A 12,270-nucleotide genomic window follows, 5' to 3' on the forward strand; every position below is an offset into this window, starting at 1 on the left:
TTCTAACCTGAATCAGATTGAACAATCTTAAACTCATTTGTGTCACAACTGGCCCGTTCATGACTCAGTCTGCCAGGAATGTTTACCCAATGACCTAGAATTACAAACTGTGATCTTTCTATGTAAACAATCAGTGTTGAACCTGCTCTAATGACTTCATTTTATGATGTGATTTATACTTTTATGAATGATTCTAACTAAAGAGGAAAGCATCCTCTCATAGATTATGGCAAAAATCACTGGCAGGGGATGTGTAGTTTGAAAAAATGTATTGTTTTATATTAAAATTGTATTTAGAATCTAAAAACCTTGTCTGCTTTTTCCCCAAGCATAAACAGGATCCCATATAAAAATATCATATCAAGAGTATTACATGGTAGGTAGGTAGGAGCATGAATTTAAAAGTTAATGTAGTATATTAATGTAATATAATAATAGTGTGGACTTTACACCCAGAATGCAATGAGTAAATGCTCTGCATTTTTCAATCAATTCATACTTCCTTTATGTGTCAAATTTATCAGAAATTATAGTAATGTTTTAGAGAAATATTATTACTGAAGGAAACGTTGAAAAAATTCTAATTTACATTTGGCAGAGAAGAAAAAGAGGAACGTAGGAAAGGAGGAGGAAAAGAAGAAAAGAACCATAGAAAAAGAATGCCATCCTATCATATCAGTGACAAACTAACCACTGTTTGTGGAAGACGGTGACACGTTTTAAGAGCATGAACATTATGAAAAAACTGAACTTACCTCAGTTAAATGAGGATTGGGATTAAAACCACAGAGGCTACAAACAGTGGTCTGACACTCAGTGCACGTGTTAAAATTGGCCTTTTCTGGAACATGCAACAGAAGTTCAGTGGTATTGCAAAGAGGGCAGATGGTTTTAGGGAGGCCGTGTACTAGAGTCTGTGCTGCAGATGGAAACGTTGGTGGCTGCAGAGGTTTCCCAGCTCCTGTTTGGCTTACTGGTTTTGTAGATTGCTGAGCTGAGGGCTTTGCAGGTCCTGGCTGTTGAGGAGGGGGCTTCGTTGGGCCTGGCAGTTGAGGAGGGGGCTTCGCTGGACCAGGCTGTTGAGGAGGGGGCTTCGTTGGGCCTGGCTGTTGAGGAGGGGGCTTTGCTGAACCTGGAGGTTGAGGAAGGGGTTTCGTTGGGCCTGGCTGTTGAGGAGGGGGCTTCGCTGGACCAGGCTGTTGAGGAGGGGGCTTCACTGGACCAGGCTGTTGAGGAGGGGGCTTCGCTGGGCCAGGCTGTTCAGGAGGGGGCTTCGCTGGGCCAGGCTGTTGAGGAGGGGGTTTCGCTGGGCCAGGCTGTTGAGGAGGGGGCTTCGCTGGACCAGGCTGTTGAGGAGGGGGCTTCGCTGGACCAGGCTGTTGAGGAGAGGGCTTCGCTGGGCCCAGCTGTTGAGGAGGGGGCTTCGCTGGACCAGGCTGTTGAGGAGGGGGCTTCACTGGGCCCGGCTGTTGAGGAGGGGGTTTCGTTGGGCCAGGCTGTTGAGGTGGCGTCTTGCCTAAGCCGGACAACTGGGCCTGAGGCTTTGTTGTCCCAACCTGCTGAGCTGGAGCCTTTGCTGGCCCAGGCGGCTGAGCTGGAGACTGTGGCCCGGGTTGGTGAACCAGGGATTTTGCTGCCCCTGGAGCTTGGGCCAGGGGCTTTGCTGTCCCCAGTTGTTGAGCTAGGGGCTTTGCAGGCCCAGGCTGTGGTATGGTACGTTTTTCAGGTCCAGGCTGCTGGGCTGGAGATTTTCCAGGACTTCCTTGCTGAATAGGTGGCTTGGAGGGGCTCTGCAGTGAGGGTTTAGCTGACTCACCCCTTCCTGGGTCTGTCTGTTTAGTCTGAGGCCTAGATACATCTCTCTGAAGTGGCAATTTTGCCTGGTCTGTCTGAGGAGCCTGGGGGAAGCCCTGAGCTGGCTTTCCTGTTTCTGGAGGTTGTGATTTACTTTTTTCTGGTGGCTGAGAGGATCCGGATTTTGGAGAACCTTCCTGCTGAAGCGGAGCCCTCACAGGTCCTGGCTGCTTAGGAACTGTCTTGGGAGACTGTTGTTGTGATGGAGGCTTTGTGACTCCCTCGGGTTTTCCTTGTTCCTTCTGAGCTATTTTTTGTTTCTTGGAGGCTTCCTCCTGGGAGGCATCAGGGTCTGATATCAAATCAAAAGGATTGAATTTATTTACAACGGAGGAGACAGCACTTAAAGGGTTAACCTCTGAGAGGAAGCCAGGCATCACACTAGACTTGTGCTCATCCTTAAAATCAGTTCTGGATTTCGATTCTTTCAAGCTAATAGTGGAAGGACTTCTTCCAGGCAATTTCTGCTCTGACCTCAGAGTGTCTGTAGTTCTACTCTTACTGAGACCAGGCTGAATTGGACGCCCAGGGTCTGGTGGTTTTCCTGGTTGCTTTGGAGGTTGACTACTATCCAACTCTTGTTTCCTAGAAGAATGAAACAAACAGAAGTAAAAATAATGGAAATTATACAACTCAAAATTACATGAAAAAGCTGTTACTTTCTTACATCTTCAAAATTTTGATCATATAACTAAAATCCATTTTTACATCATCCTGTAAGTAACATAAGATTTTTAATGTCTGTTATTTTCTTTACATGGGTTCAGATTTTCAACATGGAGGTGAAGAGAAGGGGGAAAGATCCAATACTTGCTACTATAAGTGATGAACTACTAAAATATCTAGTTAGAAACTACTTATAACAAAAAACAATTCACATTTACACTTAATAGTTAAGAATAGAATCTGGCCATACTTAAAGTCTGTTCAAATATATTAACTCACAAAACAATGCAAAGACATATTCCAGTACATTCACACATTCATGTTCACAGGACATATCCTTTTTAAGCAAAGGTTATGGTCAAAAAATGTTAGTCTCCCAAACACTAGCATACCAAGAAGTGAAAATATTTATTTTTAAAAACAACTGTTTTCTAATATTAGAATTTACATTAGCTACATAAGACACAATGTGACCTCAAATGATCTGGTAAAGGAGGTTTTTAGGTGTTTCTGGAAACTTGATCATCTACTCAATTTTACCCTATTTTGTCAAAAATGTAATATCCATCAAATATTATCATACTAAATTTGGAGAATAAGAATTGCTACTTTAATTATAAAAATTTGAGAAACCTTTCTTTCTTGTGAAAAAATAGTGTTATATCACTCAATTATTTTTCCAATTGTATTCTTAATCTGAGGTCCCTTAATGTAACAATAAGATGTTTAAAGCATCCTGAGATACAGCTTGATATACAAAGAGCAACAAGATGGTTGTCATCCCACTTTTGAAAAGTACTGTTACTTTACTCAGAGGAAGAAAAGAAATAAAGATCTCTTACTTAATGTCTTCTATAACATTTACTATTACCACTATTAGCTATTATTATTGACAATGACTTAAAAACTAAAAAGTAATTTGCAAAAATTCTTTTAACTCATAGACAAATATACAAGATGTTTTTTTTAAAAAAAATTGGAAACATCAATTCTAAATGATGGTTAAATAATTAAAATACTTGTTTCTCATATATACTTTTATCAAGTATATTAGTCTCCAAATAAGCTATTTACTGATAAAGTTTCAAGTAATAAGAACAAGCTGCATCAGAATTATGGGATAAATCAAACTGTATTTTGATATATGTAAATTTCTAACTTTCAAAAAGATTTCTTTTTAATTAAAAGAAAAGGAGATTAAACAGTGATTCAGTAGCACTTAAAATATCAGATGATCACAACATTGTATAGGTTTTAACTTGTTTTGTCAAAAATTTACCTGCCAATAGACCAGACTATAACTTTTTCTTTTCAGGTCATCTGGTACTTAATATGAATTACATTTTTTAATTTCACCCAATGGCACAGAAATCTGAGGATAGATCAAGATGTAAGACATACAACTGAGATCTGCCTCCTGTTAGCTACAACCAGGATGCAGAGAATAACATTCATTTGGTAGTGATTTATATGAACATCGTTGACTGATCATGACTTGACTTCAAGAACAAAGGATTTGACACCAAGTAGTCTGTAGCAACTAACCATGTCCCTCCCTCACCTTTCTTATAAAAGGGCTTTGTGGAAAGTTTTTAGTAACTTTGGGGTCCTTAAGGCATGAGCCACCTATCTCTTTGCATGACCCTGTAATAAAAATTTCTCTGTTCAAAAAAAAAAAAAAAACATGTAAGGCACAGTAGGAAGCAACACAGACATATTACTTCTAGATAGCAATGAGTCAGAAGAAAATAAACTATAAATGGCAATGTATGCCACAAAGTTATTTTCTAGTAAAAGATTAATAAACAGAAGGCTTAGTTCTGGAAATTTCCTCCAGGTAAAAAAAGTTATAAAAACTTGTCTCTGAAGCCTGTACTTAAAAAAGGAACTAAAATTATCCATTTGCTCCATTCCATACAAAGACAGAGTGTTAACTGCTCAGTCATGTCCAACTCTTTGTGACCCCATGGACTGTAGCCTGCCAGGCTCCTCTGTCCATGGAATTCTCCAGACAAGAATAGTGGAGTGGGTTTGGCTGAAGAGCCACGGTAAACAATCCAAAATCGATTATATTTTAAAAGTTCCACTGTTTATGTTTTCACATTATTCTAGCAATGTTACTTTTTCAATTAATAAAGTTTACCACTCCCTTGTGGGGCACAAACTTAAGAGATTATCCTATAAAGAATTATTTAGGCATTTTATTGAAGAAATCCATAGGTAAACAGAGTACTTAAAAATCTATTCTTAACTATACTATGCAGAGTGGGTTGCCATTTCCTACTCCAGGGGATCTTCCCAACCCAGGGATCAAACCCAGGTTTCCCGAATTATAGGCAGACGTTTTACCATCTGAGCCACCAGGGAAGCCCTGAAAATACTATTAAACATAATCATTTTTTCTGTGATATTGCTTCACTTAATTCATTTATATAAAACAAAATATAAATGTTGTTGAGTACCAAATATCTGTGATAACAATAAACACCAAAAGTTAAAGCAAGCTGCCTGCATTAAAAGTTATAACTGCATGTGTGTCTTATAAATATTAAGTAGTATTATGTTATAGAAGCCCCCTGTAAGAGAATATCTATACAGGTAGGCAAACTAAATTTAGTTTTAGTTGCTATAATAATATAAATAAATATAAAATATGGATGTCTGGAAGTGAGAAACAGATAATCATTAAGAGAAAATATAGGCTTAATACTGAACAACAACAAAAAAAAGATGCCTTAGCTAACTATGGTCTTTTGATGATTTTTTGTTGGGTATAATAGTTGTGTTAAAAACAAGAATGATTAAAATGTAATCTGTTTCTTATGTACTAGATCATGAGCTCCAAGGGAGAGAAAGTGTTTTACTCATCTTTGCATCACTAGAACCAAAGCTCGTAACTAGTCGATGAGTATTAATGTTTGATGAATCAATGAATGAATAATAGCAAAAGAACAAATGAATGAACATATCAGGTTTTTGTTTCCCTGTTGATTACTGTTTATTGAATCCTTTTCACTTTAACTTTTTCTACTGGTCTTCTGAGATATAAATGGAAATATTTCGTTTTCATTTTAGTTTGCTGCTCTAGGAAGACAAACAGTTGTGGAGGTGTCTACCCAGTAGCGGAGGCCTCAAGGAATGCTAAAGAAAATAATCAATTCAGTCAGAATTGACACTATTCCACTAATCAGAAGTATTTTTCAGGAAAGTTCCTCTATATGTTACATCTGTAGGTATAAATAGAATGAGGATAAGAAGTCATAAAACTGCATTTCCCTGGATCAACAATGAATAAAAAATCCAGGACTATTTCATTTGTAAGCTCTAACTTCTAGCTTTTAACTTTTCAAGTTTTATACAACCTCTCTTTTTCATTTCACTATTGGCATCCTCATATTCAAATTTTTCTTTCACATATTAACAGAAAAAAATGTTTCAGCTACAAATGAGAAAAAAAATGCGTTAGAGAGTCAGACTATAAAAGCAGTTGGAATACTAAAAGATTTTTAAATATAACACAAAAAGCAATGACACTTGACAGTGTTGAGTCATAAAATTTTATAATAATGGCAATATAAGCAACTTTAGAAATCTCTATTCATTTTTACATTGTAGAGGATAGTAGGATTTAAGAGGCAAAGATATTAATTCAAGGTTATAAAACTAGTTAGTCATAGAAATCTGGAGTCCTAAGTCCTGGTGGGGAGGATGGGGGACAGGATTTCCAGTACGCTGCACTGACTTCTTTTACATACAAAGAATATAGATATAGATATATCAAAATAACTCATAACAATGAATAGTTTAACCAACAACCTGTCTGCAGCCATCACTGCCAGTGCCATTCACTGCTGATAGCAATATACTACTTTTTATATGTATAAGGTTACTTCAAATTAAAATCCAAGCAGAAATGGTCCTGTCAATGTTTAATTGATCCTTACAATGGCTCTACAAGATAGATAAGTATTATTGTCTTATTTAGAGGCAAGGAAACATAGGCATATATGACTGTGAATCATATATAATTTGCTATGAGTCAGTTAAAAACAATCAGATAAGGTCTTTGGGCTGTGAACCCTTATTTCTTTAAAAAAAAAAAGTAAAACCCCACCATGTCTAATTCACATCATGTAACCTTCTAAACTGTGAAATGATTTGGATATAATTTCTTATATATACTTGAATTAATATGTTTCTAAAAATCTAAATCATAAGCCAAGTATTTATTTGGTTATCACACGTGGGAATAACTCTCCAAACTTATAGATTTTTATAGAAATCTTTCAGTAAAATGTAAACAGTTTGCCAAAATCATGCACATATTGTTTATATATTTGAATGAAGCTTTTGTCAATAACTGTTTAGACTCAGAAAATCTATTGCTAAGAATTCTACAGTAACAAAACTATCAGTAGAGAGCTTTAAAATTATGTTACTGATACAAATAATGCATAAAACACTATACTTTCATAGGCTGAAGTATTATTTTTTAGCCACCCTCTAAATAGAAGTAAGGAATTTAGAAATCAAAGTTCTCACTTTTCCTGGTATCTGTAACCAGCATGCTAAACCTGTTGCTTGTAGCTCTTAGGAAAAATTGCAGCAGAGCTGGCATACATTTTTTAAAAGGTTAATAAAAGTACTGTACCTCATTATTAACCTAAAAAAAACCTACTATATGAACATTCAAATTTTTTTCTAAGTCAGGTTTTAATTAGTAGAAAAAAACAGTACATATCATAAACTGTATTCTTAAGGGAATGTATTAGAAAGACTTAATGCCAAAGGAATAGCCCAGTATATCACTAATTTTAAAAACACAGAAAAAAATTTCAATATGAAAAAGCCAGTTTTTACCAGTAGTGTTGGGTTTCCCTTCAAGAAAATGGGTTTTTAGCTGATACAATTTATGCATTTAAGATTTTATGTGAAAAATGTTGTCATCATCCATAAAACATTTTACAGTTATCCTGTATTAGTTACTTGACAAAATTATATGCATATACTTATAGCTCCTAAGTTAAAGTGCATTTATTTTATGAAGTAGGGGATAAAAGCCTACACCTACATCAAGATTTTTCATATTTCCAGTATCTTTAATGAAAATTGTTAGGTTGCCATAAAGCAGGAGTGGTTTCAGGACCATGGTCAGAGAACTGTTCTGTAGGGAAGGGTGGGAAGTTAAAGGGTTTGTTTACAGAATAAAGGCAGGGCAGGCACAGTGATTACACCCTCTAAGTACTCTAATTAGAAAACAACCAGTTCACTGGGATGTAGGAAAATAGCGAGCTAGAGGGGGAAATGCATACATTAATATTACAAATCAGCTCTTAATTTCCTATGCAAGATGTTATTTGCTCTGTATTTAAAAGTATGTACTGGAAACTAATTTTAAGATAACACAAATTCACACATTCTTCCATAAACTGTAAGATCCTTTTCCACATAAAACAGCAGTGGTTTAGAAAATAGTATATGCTAATTCATAAATACATGTACAGCACCTGCACTGCTGTGACCAAATCATCTGTTTAACGCCACAACATAATTTAGGGTTTCTCATTGAATATAAAAGGTGTATTCATTCTATGCCTTCTACCTAAACAGCTCCTGTTCTCCTCTGGGGGTGGGGTGTGAAGGAAAGACAAATCACCTCTAAGGGAATTAAAGGTATCGTTACAGAAATATTTAGATATTATTCAAAGAGAAAAAGACCCCAAAATGACTGAGGAGGTTTAAACAGAGGTAAACACCCAGCTCTATCCATTTCCTAACACGTCCGTTCTGTATTAATGGAACACTTCCAGATTAGTAAAACACTGGAGGGCGTCTCTCCACGCCACCCTAGAGGGAAAAGGTTCCAAAAGGCCAGAAATCACAACCTAAAATCACAGTTCCAAGAATGCAACCCTTGACTATCCCACTAGAAACTCTGTAATGCATCATTTTTATTCTACCCAACAGAATGCTTATGGTCTCTGTTTATAGCCACCCCATTAGGAAGAATAAAATGAACGGAAGCGACATATATGTACTGCTGTGATGGCACATATGGGCAGGCACATATGTGCACGAGAAGCTGTACATATATGCCCGAACATATACATCATGCTGTGCGTGCCTGTGCATGGAAGGCGGCTCCGCAGCGGCCGGGGTAACGCTTCCTTTGGGCAGCCCCTGCGCCCTTGACATGACAGCAGCGATCTGTCTCCTCTCCTCTTCGCTCAGTTGGCTCAGATCCGCTTCCATGCCGGCCGGGATCACGGTGTGCAAGGGGCTCCCCGCCCCGCCAGCCCCTCCTCCGGCTGCTGCCGCTGCCGCCGCCGCCAGTCCTTCGGGGAGCCCTTCCCCTTCCAAGCTCGCCTCGTTGCCCATGGCTTAAGGAAACCCGGAGCCGCCGCGCTCCCTCCTTGCGCTGCGTCCCCGCCGGGAAACCCGCCGCCGGAGGAGCAACCAGAGCAGGGGTCTGGCTCAGGGCGTGCAGGCGGAGTCCCTGGGCTCGGGAACTCCGGCACCGCTGCCCTGAACGCCAGGCGGAGATTAGTCCCGCTTGCAGGTGATGCCCGAGGCCAGTGCCTCCTCCATGTTGGACAACGCCAGGCAACCTTTGCAGAAGGCAACTCCCGACGCCGCCTCAGCGCCCCAAGCCGGGCAGAAGCAGATCTGAGTGGTGCCAGCTAGGCGCCGTCGGCCCCTCCCACCGCGCCCCGCCTCCTCGTCCGCGCCCTCACAGTGCGCATGCCCCTTTCAGAACAGGTGATGCTCACACCCGCGCCCATCCCGCTCTGCGTAGCTCCTTCTCCTTCCTCATTCTCAGCACCGATTTAAAGGAGCCAAGCTAGAGGACAGATTAAAAACCGGGATGAAACAGCAGGCGTTTCTTTCAGGCATATTTCAGGATGCCTCAACCTGAGTTTTAGCAGACTACATTCTAGGGAACCGGGAAGGGTTTGGAGGGGAGGTGTCCGTTTCTAATCCATCTTTGACTCATGGGATTTGTAGTTTGTTTTTAAGCAAGCTTTTAAAAGACCCTAGAAATGTTTTCAGGTAGCTAGAGATTAACTAGAGAAATGTTTTCAGGTAGCTGGAGATTAACTAGAGAAACCTCTGATACCTTTGGGGCAAATTTCCCCAATGGAGCTAAAACTGGCCCTTTATTTAGAACTTTCCCAGAACAATTATTTTAGAATTTTAGATACAGTATTGGTAAGAAGGTAATGTTTTTGAATACTGTGTTGTTTCCTAAAGGGAATACGCAGAAGTAAAGATTTGGGAAAACTGTGGTTAGGATACTGTAGTTAAGAACCAGATTGTTGAATATTAAAATGTTACAATAGTGTGAATTTTGGGGACATGAGTTCAGTCCCTTTTTTCTATAACTGTAGGCCCAAATAGAAAAAATAATTTGTATAAAGTCACAGAACGGGTTAGCAGCAGAGGTATAACTAACACTCTTTCAGACCAACCCTCACATACTGTTTTTTTCTTGCTATTATTAATACACTCTTTAGACAGGACTGTTTGAGTTTAGCCCTGGATCTGCAGCCCTAATTTTGCAAACCACCTTTCCTAACAAAGTGGACTTAATGTTCCAGTTGTTGAGAATAAAGTCAAAAGCTAACAACTGGAAATAAATATGCAAACAAATAAGCTGCTCAGAAAGTTTCCAAGGTTTTGTAATAATCATAAGCTTGTTATTGTGCATTCCACTTATATCAAAACTAAGTAATGGCACAGTTGTAACTGCTTGTACTAAATTTACTGCTTTGAAAGATGACTAGTCATCAGATTAGATATTATTGGTTGAGTTCCTACCAACATTTAACATACTAAGAAGTGACTTCTAAAGTCAAAACTGCAGAGAGTATAATTCATTTAAATAAAGAAGAGAATGCTCACACTTAATACAAACAAATCAAGCTGAGGCAACCTGACATTCTAGTGGCTAGATATGGGGGCAAATACACCCTGTCATACCTCCTGGGAAGGAGTTTGCTTCAATAAAGGAGATAATTAGGTATACAATTCTGAATCATAATGCCTCCTCTGACAAAATGTGTAACTGCTTCACAGCCCAGGCTGCCCTAGGAATCAGTAACACTCTAGATGGAGGTGAGGAAGGAGATGATTCACATGCTGACTATTTTCTCATAATATGCTCAAGTTTTATGAGAATAAAATGTATTCAGACTCACAAACCACAGGCTTAAACTGGTAAGATAAATACCCCTTCAAACTCTGTGTGCTCAGTTGTGACCAACTCTTTGTGACCCCATGGACTACAGGTGTCAAAACTCCTCTGTGCATGGGATTTTGTAGGCAAGAATTCTAGAGTGGGTTCTCATTCTCTACCCCAGGGGATCTTCCTGACCCAGGAATGTAACCTGCATCTTCTGTGTCTTATGCATTGGCAGGCAGATTCTTTACCACTGAGCCACCTGGGAAGCCTCAGAATAATATCTAAACTAAGGAAATGTATTGTTAACTTCATGTTATCTGCCAATTTAGATGAAATGGAATTTATAAAGTAATAAATAAAAATTGATAATCAATATGCAAAGTAATGTTGATAGGCAGTAATTTGTAAGATGGGAATGTTATAACCCATTGAGCAAATATATGCATTGACTTTCTCTTTCCCTTCTGTCTCCCAGGAGCAAATATCATCAGAAAATGTGAAAATGGAACATATGGTGAGACCACTAAACGGACTATGAAAATAGGAGATATAATGGTGACACTGGGAAATATTCTGGCTGTTGACTTTTTCAAATGATTTTGCATTTGTAACCCTTATAACTGTTGAGTTTCAAATAACATTTCTTTTTTCAGTCTTTTATTTGGACTTAGTTGCTTGTATCAATAGTTGAGAGGTGTTTCTGATTTAAACAGAAATGCTAGAGCAGAATCCAGGTGCATTCCTGTTATGTGAATCCTCAGAATTCTAAGGGGATGAGGATGACAAGTTAAAAAAAAAAAAGGCTGTTGGGTAACTATGGAGTTTCTCTTTGTTGACTCAGAAAACTATCATAATTACTTTCATTCTGCAAATTAACTAATGGTGGTTGGCAGTGTAGTTGCTAAGTTGTGTCCAACCCTTGTGATTCCATGAATTCTAGCCCCCGCAGGCTCCTCTGTCCACAGAGGAGCTTCCTGTTGATTATTGCATCCTATTGATTATATAGTTACTCTAATGATCATTTATTTAAATCTCAATTTAACTTAACAAGTGATAGTTCAGCACCCATTCACTCAGCCTGATAGGTAGGTCATGAAATGAATCAGTTTCTGAAAACTTCTATTGTTATATACCACCATAATATCTTTCTAAAATGATTTCTCACCTCCAGAAAGTGAGATATTTTTGATTTTTTTGTCTCAATTTTCCAGGTAGTTTCTATTTCAATAGATTTAATCAATCTAAATGTGGGAGTTAACAGCTGAACATAAGTAGGTCATGATTCCTTGGAATGGGGTGGCCCAGTCTATCCAAGTCCTTATAGATATCATTCAACAGGGATAAAATAAAATAGATCTACCTTGTATCTATATGTGAAAAACTTGAATAAGTTAAGGGACTCAAGAATTGAAGTTAGAATAATCTTCATCAAATATAGTAGAACATGTAGTCTCATTAGTTTATAAAAATTTATTATACAATTAAGAGCCATATAATTTTAACAAAATCTATTTAAAAAGTGTATGTTTATGAAATTCTAGCAAGCATAATCTGAGTATTGGATTATT

General features: G+C 38.2%; 1 protein-coding gene across 7 annotated transcripts in view; it reads right to left on the reverse strand.

Moving 5' to 3' along the window:
• PCLO (piccolo presynaptic cytomatrix protein) overlaps nucleotides 1-9,286 on the reverse strand; it is a 384,975-nt gene extending 375,689 nt beyond the window's left edge. For 4 of the 7 annotated variants that reach the window (XR_015163255.1, XM_086398562.1, XM_086398564.1 and 1 more), the window contains exons 1-2: nucleotides 8,645-9,285; nucleotides 756-2,439 (exon numbers count right to left, since the gene is read on the reverse strand). Coding sequence is in view for 6 of the 7 variants with exons in the window: in XM_086398562.1 (XP_086254688.1) it covers nucleotides 756-2,439; nucleotides 8,645-8,898 (1,938 nt within the window). In the remaining variant the exon portion in view is untranslated. Of the gene's footprint in view, nucleotides 1-755; nucleotides 2,440-8,644 lie in introns of all 7 variants that reach the window. The other 3 variants (XM_086398565.1, XM_086398563.1, XM_086398561.1) reach the window with 1 other exon arrangement.
• Between the last annotated feature and the right edge of the window lie 2,984 nt (nucleotides 9,287-12,270).

The sequence above is a fragment of the Bos grunniens genome, chromosome 4 (genome assembly GCF_055505025.1).
Source record: "Bos grunniens cultivar Pamir isolate PY7600 chromosome 4, Bosgru_T2T1.0, whole genome shotgun sequence".
Classification (NCBI taxonomy): Eukaryota; Metazoa; Chordata; class Mammalia; order Artiodactyla; family Bovidae; genus Bos; species Bos grunniens.